This window comes from Cajanus cajan, chromosome 6 (genome assembly GCF_000230855.2).
Source record: "Cajanus cajan strain Asha chromosome 6, NIPB_CcT2T_4, whole genome shotgun sequence".
Classification (NCBI taxonomy): domain Eukaryota; kingdom Viridiplantae; phylum Streptophyta; class Magnoliopsida; order Fabales; family Fabaceae; genus Cajanus; species Cajanus cajan.
In genome coordinates, this window is record NC_138522.1 from 15,240,978 (window position 1) to 15,258,929 (window position 17,952).

The window sequence follows — 17,952 nt, forward strand, 5'->3', positions numbered from 1 at the left end:
CAAAACATGATTAGGCTCTATTTATATTGGAGTAGTGATGCTTGAAGGCCATACATATTGTAAACTAATTTTATCTAAATATATCTTTCCTTTTTAATTTTGTGGATGAACTTTTTGATTCAATTATAAACTTTTTGCATCACTCAATTAAAACCTATCATTATATTTTCCAAAGAGTAATATACTGCGAAAAAGTTGATTTAATTTTTGTAGATGTATTTTAACTTCATTAAGTCAAATATCAAATTTTATCTAAATATATCTTTCCTTATAAATTGTGTTGAAGGTTTGTTTTGATTCTGTTATAAACTTCCAATTTTTCTTCATCACTAAAAATCTATCATTATACTTTTCTTAAAAAATTATAAATTAAAAAAAGTTGATTTAATTTTAGTAGATGTATTTTAATTTGATCAAGTCAAACGCCATATATTGAGTTGATTATATAAATTTAGTTGAACAGGTCATTTTAATTTATTTTCCCACATTTTTACCAAAAAAGAAACTCACATATTGACTACATAACTATAAATGATTGTAAATTCTGAAATATTAAATTTAAATTATTCTAATTATATAGAAAGTCAATTTATTTATTTTTAATATTTTAATACAAATATTTAGCACTTCTTCATCATGAATCTAAGTACCTAAATATTAAACATATATATTACCTAATTATTTTTGTTTAAGAAAATCAATATTATTCCCTTTTAATTAAGAAAAAGAATGTTGTTTTAATTTCAATAATTGTACCTCAATATATATGTGAAGTTTTTAAATTTACATTAAGGCAATGAATTATTTAAATAATATTTTGTTAGTTGAACTACTTCTACTAAGGCAAGAAATACATCCATGATGTATTCGTATCTATATGTTATTTTTGTAGTAAAACATGGACATGTTACACCTAAGTACAATCACCTACTTAAAAGGAAATCTAAAGTTTTCAATGCTAATGTGAACCATTAGGGTATCTAGAACAAAAAATTTTCATGTTGCATATATCCTTGATAGAAAGAAAAATAGTCATGGCACCTAGATAATGGATGTTCATGTCACATGATGGGAGAATAATTAATGTTCCAAAGCCTAAGGCCAAATAGTGGTGGTCAAATCACTTTTGGAGGAAATCAGAAAGGAAAAATAAAAGGAATATGTAAAATAGGTCTATTTGGGTACCTAAAACAAAAATTATTCCTATTGTAGATATCAGGAAAAATAGTATAGTGACAGTACGTAGACAGTGACTGTTCATGTAACATGCTTGGAGAAGAGTCTAAGTTCCAAAATATGAGGCCAAAGAGTGGTGATTAGGCCGCCTTGGAGGAAATTAGAAAGGCAAGATCACAAGAACATGTAAGATAGGTATATCCTCCTCATTATCTATTAATAATGTGCTATTGGTTGATGGACTCAAACACAACCTACTTAACATAAGTCAATTGTGTGATATTGGGTTTGATGTGTCATTCAACAATGATGTGTCCATATTCTGAAATAGTATCGATGCAAATCTTCACCACTAATAGACAAAACTATATATATATATATATATACGTATGTATATATGTATGTATGTGATTCAATTGAGCAAATTAACAAGGAAAAATGTAGGTTGTTTGGTTTCAATTGAAAACCACTAGACATTGCACAAGAAACTTAGACATGCAAGTTTGAGATTAAAATCAAAGCTAAAAAATCATAACCTCGTAAGAGGGCCTCCAAATATTTTTTTACCTCTCCAGTGAGCTTTGCCAAGCATGCCAGAAAGGGAAATAAGTAAAAACTTATTTTGAATCCAAAAATGTTTCTACTTGAAGACCCTTGAAGCTTTTACATATTGACTTGTTTAGTCCAATCAAGATTGCATTTGTTAGTGCTAAGAGATAAAGACTCATCATAGTGGACGACTACAATAGATGGACATGAGTTTTGTTCATAACCCACAAGGATAAGTCTTTCAAGGTTTTTTGTATTTTCTATAAAATAATTCAAATGACAAAGGTATATTCATTGTATACTAGAGGTGACCATGTGATGGCATCCTAGCTTGCATGAACTTGAGATGATGAGCAAGGGAGAGGACGCCTACTCCAAGGATCAAGTCCTCCAAGGGTGATACGTGATTTAGAAAAGGAATAAGGTGGGTTGGACGAAAATGGAGAGTGTGGGTGAAGTGTTTGATGAAAGGTTTGAGAGGGAACTCTAGGGTTTGGCTCACTTCAAGGTAGATGAAGGCCACTTCTAGGGTTTTTCTCTCAAGGTAGAGATATGATGGGTGGTGGCCGGATTTAGCCAAGGGTGACTAAGGATGATATAGAGGCAAAAATGCTCTCTTTATATTCAATTTCCAAAGTATTTACATGATGCATAGCTTAGGGTATTTATAGGAGTGGGAGGCATCTAGGGTTGCATTTGGAGAGTGCATGGCCGAAATTCACAAGCCAAATGCACACTAAATGAAATGCAAATTAACCCGGTTTTTGTTCCCACCCTAATCAAATACCTTAGCCCAAAAATAAAAACCTATGATCTAAAGCACCCCATAATACAAGGGTAAAATGGGAAATACAAAGAAAATAAACCCTATGACTAAAATATCCCAAAATACAAGGGTAAAAATGGAAAATCAAAGACAAGGGAAAAATAGGCATAAAAATAAATTCTAGGCTACCAAAGCTTAGGAGTGTGATTAGTGCATTTTAATCTTGAGAAGTATGTCTTCTAGGGTTTTGACTTCCCTAACCTCTTCCAATCTCCTAGCCATTAGCCTAGTGATGGTTCTCACATGAAGCTCCATGGATGGTCCTCCATCATCCCCTCCTTCTTGAGAAGGATTTGACCACAAATCTTCAAGCTCAATCATTCCATTAGTACCTTCAAGAGATGTGAAACCACAATTAGGGAAAGAAACTACTTAAAAACTTAGCTATGCAATCCTTAAGGACAAAATTTGTTGAATGAAAGTGTTAGGGTCATTGAGAAAGTCAAAAGGCATAACCATATAAGAAAATTTTCAAAAGTTGTGGTGACCCCATGTAATTCATTCATCAAATCGTCTATCTTAGGGATTGGGTGCCTAGACTTTATTTATGGCTTTCTAAATTGGTGCACATCCTCTATTACCATCTTTCTTTGGCACCAAAAGAATGAGGATGACACAAGGGTTAAGGTTCTCTTGAACCTAACCCTTTTTCTTCAAAGGAAAAATTCTTTTTTTCTTTTCTTTTCTTTTTGTTTTTGTTTTTTCTTTTCTCTTCTTCATCTTTCTTAGCTTTTAATTTGAGTTGGTCCTCATTCACTTGAGAGGGTGATAGAGGACACCAGACAAACTTCTTACCTAAGTGTTGGAAACTTATTTTATTTGTGAGGCCATCATGGATTGTTTGCTTGTTAAATTGCCATGGCCTCCCAAGAAAGACATGACTAACCTCCAATGGCACTATGTCATACAAAACTTCTTCTTGATAATTGCAAATGGAAATCGGTATGCTTGCTTGTTGGTTAACTACAATACCTCTCTCCTCATTGATCCATTGCATTGTATAAGGTTTAGGATGAGGTTTTGTAGTCAAGGCTAACTTATCAGCCAATCTAGTGCTACAATAATTGGAAGTTGACCCACTATCTACAATGAGAGAACAAGTTTTGTCTAAGACCTTACATTTTGTTTGAAACAAGTTCTAGGCATAAAAATAAATTCTAGGCTACCAAAGCTTAAGAGAGTGATTAGTGTATTTTAATCTTGAGAAACATGTCTTCTAGGGTTTTGACTTCCCTAACCTCTTCCAATCTCCTAGCCATTGGCCTAGTGATGGTTCCCACATGAAGCTCCATAGATGGTCCTCCATCATCATGCAAGTGAATTCAAAAATGAAAGTTTTCACAGGTTCTATGAGGTGAATGAAATTCTCCACAATTTCTTTACAACACGAACACTACAATAAAATGGTGTAATTGAGAGAAATAATAGGTCATTATAAGAAATGGCTTCACCCATGTTCAATGATAATTCCACTACAAGAAAAATTGTTATTATCTACGGAATGTTACCAACAAAATTTTTTTCGTAGATAATGTTTAGTTATCTATGGAATATTATCTATGGAATTTTTTCCGTAGATAATATTTAGTTATCTACAAAATATTACCTACGAAATTTTTTCTGTAGATAATGTTTAATTATCTACAAAATATTACCTATGAAATTTTTTCCACAGATAATGTTTAGTTATCTACGGAATATTACCTACGAAATTTTTTCTGTAGATAATGTTTAGTTATCTATGGAATTTTTCCTGTAGATAACGTTAGTTATCTACGAAATATTACCTATGAAATTTTTTCTGTAGATAATTTTTAGTTACCTATGAAAATTTTTAGTAAATAACATATGGTGGGTGGGTAACGAAAAAATTCAGATTACTTACGAATTTTTCGTAGTTAACCTTGGCGGGATGCAAGGCAAATTTTTTTTTTATGCTCTAAGTGATGTAAAGAATATTTTGTAAAAAATAAATATTATTAAAATTTTTCATTTTTAATTTTTTATTTTATAAATTAATGATAATAAAAAATAACATAGTAATTTTTATAATAATATAAAAAATATTTAATAACATTTAATTTAAAAATAAGTACAATATTTATAATTTATTTAAATATTTATAAATGAATATTACATTAACTCCATTGATTATTTTAATCCTTGTCTTTAATTTTATTATATATAAAAATTATTTACCTAATATATTTTGAATTTATTTTCATGAATCTTATTTTATTTCAATTATTATTTTAAACGTTACACTTAACTATTCAATTCAATTGATATAATCGTGTTAGTTTCATTGTCTTAAAAGCAATTGACTTATAAAAAATTAGTAAGAATTTGTGAAACAATTATAAAACAGAATATTTTTTAGTAATTTAAAAAAATTATTATCTTTTGATTTTAATTTACTCAAAGATGTTCATAGTATTTAACTTATGATATATAAGCCTCCTTTTTATTATAATTACACCTTCTTTGTTTTAAAAGGCTAAAATTGTTGACAGTAGAGCTCAAATCGACACACATATTATGTGGAGAAAATCTTAAGTCTTCCCCCTTAACTAATTGGGCAAACCACCCACTTGTTCTTTTTGATCGGTTTTTAATACATCATAATACGTTTCTTTGCTTTTTTCTCTATATCAAACAGGATACTTGACCATTTTAATGGAGTTTTTCTTATTCGCACATTTATTTTAAAGTTTCGTGTTGAAATAAAATCCAAACACAGATTAACATATTTTATTATCTTTTCATTTTAATTTATTCTAAAATCTTTAGAATATTTAAGTTAACATCATTAAAAAAAACCATTATAAGATTTTAAAATTTATTTTTAATATAATTATTCATAAAAAATACTTTTAACCATCATATTCACCAAAAATATATTTTAAAAATTTAGTATCAGAATATTTATTATGATTTTAGTTATAATTTTTATAATCTTTTGATTTAATATTGAATTTCTTTTGATTTTAAAACATAGTAAATAAAATCTAAAATCTGTATCAATTTATTTGATACAAATATTTAATTAATTTTAATATATAATAAATCTTTTAAAAAAATTAATACCCATCCCCGGTTTAATTATTTTAAAAGTATTTAACATTTCAAAATTAATGTTAAGGATGTCTTATGACTACGAGTACCACATTTCAAAATCTTTGCCCATATGCATTTGAGAGTTAGGGTTAAAAGTTGAGACTCGCCACTCTCCAGTCACACCGCACCACTCCAGCCTCCAAGGGATCAAGGTTGTACCTGCCGTGCCACTCTAGCACCGCACTAGCCAGTCGCAAGTCGCATCGTTAACTGTTGTGCTTTCTCCTTCCGAGTAGCTCCCTCGCAATGACTGGTATGTCTCTCTCTCATAAGAATATAAGAAAAAAAATAATTAAATATATTTTTCAATGTACAAAACTTTATAATTTTGATAGTAATTTATAGAAACGAAATCCATTATATATCTACTTTTGCTGTGTTATTGCGATTAGATTTGGGCCATGAATAGTGCAACGACACCGAAAGCCCAGAAACATTGGTATATGGGACGGCCCAAAAGTCTAAACCCTAACAGCCCAGCTCTGACAAACTAAACCCTAATCTTCTTATTCTTCTTCTCGCTCTCGTTTCTTATTCATCAAAACCTTAAACCCTAACCCTCTATCATGGCTTCCGGGAGGGTAAGTACCGAGATGATGGCGAAATCCGTCGACGCTCTCCTGAAATGGCGTCGCTCCCAATCGGAGACTCAAAAACCGAAGCTATTCGACGAGGACGAGGAATTCATGTACCTAATCCTACGATGAAGAAGATTCCGGCGAAGTCTCGCATGAACCCTCACAAGGTCCCTCTCCCGCACTCGCTAATCTCTCCGCTCTCGGAGCAGTGCCTGATCCTCGACGACAAGCCCAACAAGGCCCGCGTGACAAAGGCCCAGGTCCAGGCAAAGATCCAGGCCGACTCCATCCCCGTCGCGAAGGTCCTTAAGCTCTCGAAGCTCGCCTCCGATTATCGCCCCTTCGAGGCGAAGCGCAAGCTCTGCGACTCCTACGACCTCTTCTTCGCCGAGAAAATCATTGTTCCATTGCTTCCGCGACGTCAAGAATGACGTATACAACCGCTTGCTCGAAACCGGCCACGACCAAGCCATTTCTAATCGCGAGTTTCGCGAACACGAGGTTCCGTTATTTCACTCTTTTCTTACTATTTTTGGATTCGACTTGTTGAACGAAGCGTGTAATAGTCTCTTGCTGTTGTTTTAGTTACGGACTCGATGTTAATATCGACAGAGCTAAAGACGTTATGTTGCATCCAACGCTTCTTGCTTTGCCAAGGGACCCTGCAGACAAGCGTCCCGTCTACTATATACGCTTCCTCGAGGTATTTCTCTAGTTCCTTTTTTATTGCTATTTTGAATTTGAACTAGTTAGGATCATCCATGATTGGTTTAATTGGATCTTCTTCGAGCAACTTTCCATGATTCATATTTATTTATGTAGCTTTCAAATAAGACTTTAATTGTAATGTATGGTTTGTGTAGAGATTTTTATAATTAGTTAATAGACTTCTCCCGAAACATTTTCAGAAAAAAGGAAATAAGAAGGTAAAAAATAAGTTTCTTTTGAAGTTAAAGCTAGCTTATGTATACGCTAGAATAAGCTTTTGGAGAAGCATAGTTCATGTGTAACCTAATTTTAACTTATTGGAGATGCATAGTTCACATTCACCTTATTTTCATCTTCTATAATTGCTTATTGACACGTCTAACCAATTAGGGACAATGTCAACCAATCAGAAATCATCTTCAACATGACTTTTTTAAAAGTCTGGATATAGTTACAACTTGACCTGAGCGTGGAGTAACAAGATTGGATAATGTACAGAATCATGTAAATCTAACATAGTCTGACTAGATAAAACTTGGATGTTGTTTTTTAGGTGCTTGTGGTGCTTTTCCATAATCAAAATTGAAGCTTTACCTTCACAAATGAAGCAGTAAAGGTTGGCTTGGGTTAGTGAGTTGAAACTTCAATTTAATTAGAGAACAACACCAACACCTAAAGAATAACACCTAAGTTTTGCAATGAATCCTAAAATCAATGATACTGTTATGCCAACATCTTATTTTGAACATACAACCAATAAATTTAACCTTTTGGGTGATTTGTTTGTATACTTACAGTTTCAATGTTTGTTGCTTATGGTAGCACTGAAGAAGAATTACATATGTTGTTGATTTTGAAATTTTAGATTTTTGTGAATATCAAATACCTATCCAAAATATAAATGTTATTAGATTACTTTAACTATCTTTGCTTCTTAATTACAAGAATTTCTTGCAAGGGTTTCACTTTCTCTCTTGTAACTTGTACATTTTATATTCAGTTGAACACTCAAGTGCTTAAGTTGGTAAATGGTAATTATTTGTAATCCTTAGTATGTACTATGTACCGTCTGTTGATTGTTTTCTTTCTTGGTCTTCATCTACATCTATTTAGTAGGCTATCTTGCATATAACAATTTCTTCTTGATGGGACCTTGTAGACACTCAATTTCATCCGGGAGCATACAAATAAGGAAATAGACTTCTGTTATGAAGGGAATGAACTTCTAAAACATGCAAACAACAGGACAGGACATTAGAAGGCCCAAAAGCCCAAACAAGCTAGAATGGACTATTGCAAAACCAGAACGAGCTGTTCCCAATTCCGAACAGGCCGTTCCAAGTTCCTAAAAAGGCCTAAAACCCTAGTTTGGAATGGGTTGTTCCTAAATTGGAACGGGCTGTTCCAAACTCCTCAAAAAAGGGCTAAAACCTTAACTGGAACGGGCCGTTCCTAAATTGGAACGGGCTGTTCCAAGTTATTAAAATGACCTACAAACTTTTGTTTGGAACGGCCGTTCCAGTCTAGGCAATTATGTGTTAACCTCACCTCTGGAATGGGCCGTTCTAGTTTCAGAACGGGCCGTTCCAGTCACAAGATTAACACACAACGTTTGAATCCAGAACGGGTCGTTCCAGTTTTGGAACGAGCCGTTCTGGAAACCCTTCTGATGTCTATAAATAAACAACTTGGGCATAGTTCTCGGGGCTCCAAATTTTATCTAGACTCCTTAGAGCACGAAATTTCTCTCTTTTTCTCTCTCTCTTTGATACATTGTAATGTAAAAGGTTGCCATAAAGCACCTAAAATCTTCCTATTTTGAAGATTCAATACAACTCATTCAAGAGGTATTTCAGTTAATCTCTTTCTCTCTTTTTTATTTCTTATTTATAATCAATATTGTTATAATAAAAATAATCATGTATACATTTTAGGATTAATTGTATAATTTAAATTTCAAGCATGTAAATAGTTATTAATAAAAGGGGATTTAATATTTCTATTATTATCATTTATAATGCTAACTTCATTATAGGATACCAATTAAGGGTGTTGTAGGGGTGCTTAATACCTTCCTACACGTAACCGACCCCCGAACCCAATTCTGGTTATCAAGGCCATTATTGGACTTTTTAAAAACCTTTTCTTTTTCCAATGTTTTGAGTAAAACATTGGTGACGACTCCATAAACCTATTTTCAAAACCATTAATTAAGGATTAGTCTGGTGTCCGGTCATTCCTTAATTGATGAGATTTTCAAAAGGATGTCTAAACTATTAGTCGCGAGATCGAAAGTTTTCGTGTTGCGACAGATGGTGACTTCAATGGGGACGTTATAAGAGGGTCAGGTCTATAACATATGATGAAATTAGCATTATAAAAAATAATAATTTAAATATTTTTCCCCTTTTATTTTGTTTGTTTTATTTGCTTGGCTTTCATATCTGTTTGCCTGTTTAAATTCAGCACTTGTTTGAAATAAAAATTGTACAAAACCTTTGCGCACAACAGTTTCCCCTACACCCGGGGGCATGAGGGTCTTAAACATAAGGAGTGGTTGACGTACGACCGGCCTAAGTTTGGCCTTGGAGCCTGTGAGCCTTGTCGGAAATCACACTTAAGGTGATAACCGGTTATTCTAACCCGAAATACTACGACAGACCTTAGAGTTTGCCAGGTGACGGCGACAGAGATACTAGGTCCTTATAATGGGGCCACCTTGGGGGCCTTAAGACCATTGAGATTATAACTGTCCTATACAACACACTTTTCTTACAAGGACCATAGACTAAGGATTTGAATGTGACTGTTCGCGGGTGTACATCTGCATGAGCATACGTTTGTTTCATTTGTCATATCATTTTCCAAATGAATGACATTAAGAGGGCAATAACTAAAAAAAAAAAAAAGAGAATGTCTTTCCATGTGTTCTATTTTTCCTTTCGCATCATAAATCTTAGAAGGAAACATGATAAAAGTAGGTAGACAAACCCCAATTCATTTCTTTTAGGATGATAAACCATTTTTCATAGATATGGAAGTTATAGATAGTAGCATGCATGGACCGTTGAGGAAGGTGAACATTCCAAATTCTGCAATGCCTCGAGTAAATGAGATATGTGCCTCGATGCCAAAAGAAGCCAAAACAGAATTTGAAAAACGTTATGACAGAATCCTCGACTTGTTTAGAATACCTGTCGACCCTGCTTTCATGAGAGCTTTGATACACTTTTGAGAGCTAGAGTTCCGTTGCTTTTGATTCCCACACTTTGATATAGTGCCCACTATAGAGGAGTATGACCTAATGACTAAGTGGCCCAAGTTGGGAGGAGTTTTCTTTGTTTAAGAAGGGCGTATATCCTCCGACAAGGTTGCTGAATTAATTGGATTACCCTCTCACTTGTCCATTCTAGAAGGCAATGGAAGCTTTCCATTTTGGAAGAACATCTTTCCTTTCTAGGTCACCAAAAGAATTGGATAACCTTCAACAAGATCGTAGCCTTAATCTTGTTTAGGATAATCCTCTTCCCCTTTCATGAGAGGGTGGTAGATCATGTCGCAATCGACGCCTTCCTTGCTTGGGACGCCCACTCCAACAGCCCTATACCTGCCATCCTTGCTGATACCTTGCTCAAAATCAACCTTTGCCGTCAAAATTCAAGAAAACAGATGAGATGCTGCAATCCACTCCTTTATGTGTGGCCATACACTCATTTCTTCGCCAAAAACCATATGGGAAAATTTCCTGACCCATTAAGAAGTTTCCCTAGGATTCCATCATCAAGGAAGTATGCCATGGCGTGGAAAGCTGAAATGGTGTCAACTTGGGTTTATCGAGCTCACTATCTCCAAAATAAAGTGGCCTCTTCTAAGCCTCTCGTATGGTGTCAACTTGCGATTGCTGCCTTGAGGTGTATAGGAAGCAAATGTCGCCGAAGTCTTCTTGATTTAGTAGAGTTTGTGTCCTTCCAAGTTGTCTTAACACTAGCTTTGGAGAGTAGGCTATGCATCCTCTTACACCCATCAAAGGTAGGTTATAGAACTGGCCACACCGTACTAACACGTGACTCGATCTAAACCAGGGGCACATCCATGTGAAAGTGCCTTCAGTGTATCCCTCCATTTCAGCTTTCCACGCCATGGCGTACTTCCTCGATGATGGAATCCTAGGGAAACTTCTTAATGGGTCAGGAAATTTTCCCATATGGTTCTTGGCGAAGAAATGAGTGTACGCCCACACATAAAGGAGTGGATTGCAGTATCTCATCTATTTTCTTGATTTTTGACAGTAGAGGTTGATTGCGAGCAAGGTATCAGCGAGGATAGCAGGTACAAGGCTGTTGAAGTGGGCGTCCCAAGCAAGGAAGGCGTCGATTGCAGCATGAGCTACCACCCTCTCATGAAAGGGGAAGAGGATTATCCCAAACAAGATTAAGGCTACGGTCTTGTTGAAGGTTATCCAATTCTTTTGGTGACCCAGAAGGGAAAAATGTTCTTCCAAAATGGAAAGCTTCCATCCTTTGACTACTCCATTGCCTTCTAGAATGGACAAGTGAGAGGGTAATCCAATTAATTCAGCCACCTTGTCGGAGGATATACGCCCTTCTATAATGATAACTTCATCATAGGGTATCGATTAAGGACGTTGTAGGGGTGCTTAATACCTTCCCTACACCTAATTGACCTCCGAACCCAATTCTGGTTATCAAGGCCATTATTGGACTTTTTAAAAACCATTTCTTTTTCCAATATTTTGAGTAAAACATTGGTGGCGACTCCATAAACCTATTTTCAAAACCATTAATTAAGGATTAGTCTGGTGTCCGAGCATTCCTTAATTGATGAGATTTTCAAAAGGATGTCTAAACCATTAGTCGCGAGATCGAAAATTTTCGGGTTGTGACAGACCTTTGCTGGTTTTCTCTCTAAATCATCCATTTTTTCTCTCTTTCTCCTAATATCCGTAGATAAGTTATCTATGGAAATATCCGTAGATAACCTCACCCGTTGATAAATTTCGTAGGTAAGTCTTTTAAATCTTATTCGTAGATAAAATTCGTAGATAACGTTACCTACGGATATTTTTCGTAGATAATTAACACTTATCTACGAATTTTCATGCTTATCTACAGATTTCTTCCGTAGATAATCTTGATTTTTCTTGTAGTGTTCAACCCAAAGAACTTTTGGACAGAAGTCATGAATACAATCTTTTATTTACAAAACAAAATGCATATAAGAATGATTTTGGGCAAGACTCCTGGTGAATTATGCAAAGGCTGCAAAACCAATATATCATTTTTCCATCCATTTGAATGTCAATTTTTCATTTTGAACACTAAGGATAAGATGGAAATCTTTGATTCTAAGTTTGATGTTGGAACATTGTTAGGCTATTTAGAAACATTCAAGACATCTGAAGTTTATTATTCTAGAACCTTAGTCATAGAAGAAGCCATTCATGTGAGGTTTAATGGCAATATGCCTGACAAGGAATTATTAGAGCTAAGAGAAGCTTTTCATGTTTAGCAAATTAATGATTCAAGGAAAACATCATTGTCCAACAAGACAGTGAATGATTCAGTGGACGAAGGAAAACTTGAGACTTCTAGAGGCAACTAGCTAGTAAATGAAGATGCATCACCTAGACAATCAAGTAATTGATGATGAAAAGGACATAAAGGACTAGAGGATCCTTCAAAAAGCAAGCTCACACAACCCTAATCTCTCAAGTAGAATATTGCGTCTAAAATACTCATAAAGGTTAATGTATGATGGAGGCCCATCAAAGGAGATCACACACTTGAAGACCGTTGGGCCTTTAACTAGGTCCATGGTTAAGAGGCTAGAGGAGACTTCTACAGAGGAGGTGCTTCATAGACCTATGCTATTCATGAGCATTAAGAATAATTCCTCTTATTAGTCCCTAAGCTTCCATTGTAAATACATCATAAATATTTATACATAGTAGTACTTGTATAGGTGTATTTTGCCTTTGTATTTGTAAGGCACCCTTTTCCTTTTCTTATAGGTCATCCTTTTAAGATTCTAGGGTATGTTGTTTGGAGACTTTTGCTACATTTAACCTTGTATTAAGGGTCATTGATTTTCATATTTTTAGTAGTAGAAGTGAGGTGACAAATAGTAAAGTGTGTAGGTGAAGCTAGCAATTGGGCCTATAGTGGGCCCTGGCTAATTTTTACATATTAGTCTTGTTTTCCTCCATTGAATCCAAGGAATTGATTTAGCTAGGTCTCACCCTCATTAGGTGAACCTAGCTAAACCAATTCCAACATTTTTGGATTGGATTAAGTGAAGGAAAACAAGCTTGGCCGCCTAAGCTCATTATGGCCAGATTCCTTACCTTAGCTTCTCCCACAAACTTGGTTAGCTTCTGTTACAAGCTTCTAGCTTGGCTTGCTCCACAACCTTCAAAGCTAAGCTTGTTCCACAAGCTTCCAAGTGACTAGGAAGGTTAACTTGAGTGCAAGAAGGCTAACCATAGTTCTCCTTGAACCATAGTTAGACTAGCTTGCACCATAAGCCACCTCTTCCCTAAGTCTTTTCTTAAACTTTGTAAACACTTTTGATTCATTTATGAGAGATTTCGGATTTGACTTTTGAACTTTCACTCTTCTAAAAGTCTTAAACCTCTTTGATATTCATCCAATTCTCTTATCCTCTTCATACAAGAGTGTGGTGAGAATTGAAGTGACTCATCTGCTTCCAAGGAGTGGCGCCTCTTGAAGAGTGTTCTTCACCTTCTTTGATGAAATCTAAGGTCTCATCCACCATTGCAGGCTTTGAGAAAGTTTAAGGAGATCCAAGGAGCTAAAGATCTAGGGAGGAGCTTGGAAAAGAAACCAACCTCAATCCAGTTCTTCAAGAAGTTTTCCATCGGTGTATCTTATCACAATAGTAGCAATGGATAAAATTTAAATATCAAACGCAAAGAATTGGATTCAAGAAATTGCCAACTTAATTGTGATTTTTAGCAATTTTGAGAAAATAGAATTTGATTTGAGAAAATATTAGTTTAAAACTTTAAACAAAAGATTTGTTATTTAAATTTAGAGAAAAACTTTAGAGTTGTGACTTATTGTTTCCAATCAACCCTAAGATAAAATTCATAAATTATAAAATAATGTCCCTAATTTTACTTATAAAATTGTTGACAATCCTACGATTGTAGGAATCTAACAGACTATATTTCAATAAAAATCAAAATTGATTATGAAAGATTTATTTTAAAAATAAAACATAAACACACAAAAATAATTTAATTTGATTGGAAATTAATAAAATAGTTTGATTATACAAATTTTCCAAAATTCAATTATTTTAAGATTTTGTCAATTAAAAGAGTTGATAAATCAAGGTTTTCATGTTGGCATCGCTATGGGCTCACCAAGTTTGGATTATATGAGTGGTTAGTGATGCCCTTTGGGCTCACCAATGCTCCTAGTACATTCATGCGTCTCATGAATCATGTCCTTAGGGATTGTATAGGTAAGTTTGTTGTAGTTTATTTTGATGATATTCTCATATATAGTAGGTGCCTAAGTGATCACATAGGACACTTAAGGCAAGTTTTTGATATTCTTAAGAAAAATCAACTTTTTGGAAACTTAGAAAAATGTACTTTTTGTGTAGATAGTGTTGTTTTCTTAGGGTTTATCATTAGTAAAAAAGGGGTCCACAATGGCCCACTCCTAAAAGTGTTGGAGATATTAGGAGCTTCCATGGTTTGGCAAGCTTCTATAGAAGGTTTGTTCCTAATTTCTCCACACTAGCCTCCCCATTAAATGATCTAGTCAAGAAAAATGTGGAATTTATATGGGGAGAGAAACAAGAAAATGCGTTCACAACCTTGAAGCATAAGCTTACCCATGCATCACTTCTAGCTCTACCAGATTTTTCAAAAACTTTTGAGTTAGAATGTGATGCCTCTGGAGTTGGCATAGGGGCGGTTTTGTTACAGGGTGGGCACCCTATTGCATATTTCAGTGAAAAACTCAAAGGTGCTTCCCTTAACTATCCCACCTATGACAAATAACTCTATGCTTTGGTTAGGGCCCTTCAAACTTGGGAACATTATCTTATTCCCAAAGAGTTTGTCATTCATAGTGACCATGAGTCACTTAAATATTTGAGGGGCCAAGGCAAGCTAAACAAAAGGCATGCTAAGTGGGTAGAGTTCTTAGAACAATTCCCATATGTGATTAAATACAAGAAAGGGAAAAATAATGTTGTGGCTGATGCCCTTTCTAGGAGACACACTTTGTTAGTCTCCCTTGGATCTCAAATCTTGGGATTTAATCACATTAAGGAGTTGTATACTAGTGATCTCGAATTCAAAGAAAATTATACCCAATGCTTAGCAAAGCCTCAAGGAGGTTTCTATATTTCTGAGGGGTATTTGTATAAAGAAGGAAGAATTTGTATACCCCAAGGATCTATAAGAAAACTCCTTGTTAGAGAAAGTCATGAGGGTGGTCTCATGGGGCACTTTGGAGTTGAAAAGACTCTAAGCTTTTTAAAAGAAAAATTCTTTTGGCCCCATATGAGAAGGGATGTTGAGAGCTTTTGCTCTAGATGTATAGCTTGTTTACAAGCAAAGTCTAAAGTAATGCCTCATGGCATCTATACACCCTTACCTGTTGCTAACTCTCCATGGGTTGATATCAGTATGGACTTTATTTTGGACTTGCCCAAGACCCAGAGAGGCATGGATTCTATTTTTGTGGTGGTGGACAGATTTAGTAAAATGGCCCACTTTATACCCTGCCACAAAATAGATGATGCAAGCAACATAGCAAGACTCTTCTTCAAGGAAGTGGTTAGACTTCATGGTCTACCCAAAACCATTGTCTCAGATAGGGATACTAAGTTCCTTAGCCATTTCTGGAAAACTCTCTGGAGTAGGCTAGGAACTAAATTGATTTTCTCTACTACTTGTCACCCACAAACTGATGGGCAAACAGAAGTAGTTAATAGATCCATATCTACAATGTTAAGGGCAGTCCTTAAGGGTAACCATAAGTCTTGGGATGAGTACTTGCCCCACATTGAATTTGCTTACAACAGGGTAGTCCATAAGACTACCAAAATCTCACCTTTTGAGGTTGTGTATGGTTTTAACCCTCTTACTCCTTTGGACCTAATACCCCTACCAGATTCTTCTCATTATTTTCATAAAGAAGGGGTATTTAGGGCTGAATTTGTTAAAAGATTACATGAGAAGGTTAAAACTCATATACAACAACAAAATGAGAGAACTGCTTTAGATAGAAGCAAGGGAAAGAAAACCCTCATTTTTAAGGAAGGGGATTGGGTTTGGCTTCATTTGAGAAAGGAAAGGTTTCATTCTCAAAGGAAGTCTAAACTCAACCCAAGAGGAGATGGTTCCTTCCAAGTCTTCCAAAGAATCAATGATAATGCTTACAGGTTAGATCTTCCCAGTGATTATGGAGTAAGCAACACTTTTAATGTGAGTGATCTTATTCCCTTTGCAGGTTATGATGAGGACAAATCCTTCTCAAGAAGGAGGGGATGATAGACCATGGGCCAAGGGCCTAGTAACCAGAGCTATGGCTAGAAGAATACAGGAAGAGTTAGACCTTGTGAAGACTAGTGGGCTTGTCAAGCCCAAGGTAATCTTCATTTGGAATGCTCTATCATGAAGAGAAGGCCTAGTTCTAATTGTTTATATTGTACAGTTTATACATAGTCTTTTGTATAGGTTATTTTTGCCTTTGTATTTGTGAGACACTTTACTTGCTTTTCTTAGTGTTTGTATATTGATTTTGAGGTAGGTTACTTGGAGAGTTTAACTCCATTTAACCTCCCTAGTTGATACTTTCATCTTGTATTTTTTCAGTAGGGAAAAGGGGTGACATTTAGCAATGCTTGAGGGTGTGCTTAGAAATTGGGCCTGAGTTGGGCCTAGGCAAAATTTTGCATATTGGACTCATTTTGCTCCTAATTTTTCATAGATTTGATTTAGCTAGGTCTCATCATCATATGATGAACCTAATTAAACCAAATCAAGGATTTTCAAATTAATTCATGGAGCATTTTTGGTTCAAGGTCGCCTAGCTCTCTTGTTCTCCTTTGGCCGAATTTTCTAAGTATTCCTTCTTGAGTTTTGAAGCTTGTCTTGCAAGCTTCTAAACTCAAGTAAGGTTAGCTCACCTTACCATGGTTCTTAAGTGAACCATGGTCAAGGTTAGCTTCTCCTACAAGCTAGCTAAACCGTGGGAGTTTAAGTTAATCCTACCATGGTTCCTAGTGAACCATGGTTAAGGTTAGCTTCTCCTACAAGCTACCTCTCCCTATATATTTGTTTTCTATACTCTTGTAATCACTTTTGAAAAATTTGAGAAATAAAATCTGAATTTCGCTCCCACTCAAGAGTCATAAAACCGTAGAGAGATCTCTCCTAGGTTTTCTATCCAAGGTTTTCAACCTTCACTTTGGTTCCTCAAGCTTCTATACAAAGCTAGGAGTAACCGAATTACCTTGAAGACTTCTCCTCCATGGAAGGTTTCTTCGTGGAGCTTCAAAGTCTCTATGAACACCTCAAGAGTTCACGGTCCTAAGCATGGAACTAATGGAGAACTTCAATCCTCTTCATCCTAGCTCCATCAGGTTGTGCATGCCATTCCTTGGCTTGCTTGCTTGAAGATTCTACGTCACTTCTGTCTTCCTCTCCCGCATTTGAAGGTCGAAGGATATGATGACTAAATAGATTTGGTTTGAGTGTATGGGTTACTCTCAGAGAGGATACATATGTTTCTACACTCACTAAGGCACTACTAGAAAAAATAAAATTAGAGAGGGAAAAAATCTGTCACTAATCTTCATAAAATCCGTCACAAATAAGTTATTGACGGAATTTGTGACGGAAATGATTCCGTCACAAAATTTGGCGTCACAAAATATTTAGTGACAAATTATTTTCTCCATCACAATTAGTGACGGAATTAAGGCATCACA

The 17,952-nt window shown here is 35.2% G+C and overlaps 1 protein-coding gene across 3 annotated transcripts; it reads left to right on the forward strand.

The window, feature by feature from the left end:
• The first annotated feature begins 5,784 nt into the window (after positions 1-5,784).
• LOC114915412 (uncharacterized) lies at positions 5,785-17,360 on the forward strand. 3 transcript variants are annotated; one of them, XR_014434571.1, is made up of 5 exons: positions 5,785-5,921; positions 6,061-6,747; positions 6,832-6,949; positions 8,068-8,801; positions 16,470-17,360. XR_014434571.1 is itself a non-coding variant. In XM_083076789.1 (4 exons), the coding sequence occupies exons 2-4, from the start codon at positions 6,674-6,676 to the stop codon at positions 16,635-16,637; spliced, it is 360 nt and encodes a 119-aa protein (XP_082932915.1). In that variant the 5' UTR covers positions 5,795-5,921; positions 6,061-6,673; the 3' UTR covers positions 16,638-17,360. The 3 variants fall into 3 exon arrangements, 1 of the variants encoding a protein (XP_082932915.1); XR_014434570.1 differs by having other exon boundaries at positions 5,788-5,921; positions 8,114-8,801; XM_083076789.1 differs by lacking the exon at positions 8,068-8,801 and having other exon boundaries at positions 5,795-5,921.
• The last annotated feature ends 592 nt before the right edge of the window (positions 17,361-17,952 follow it).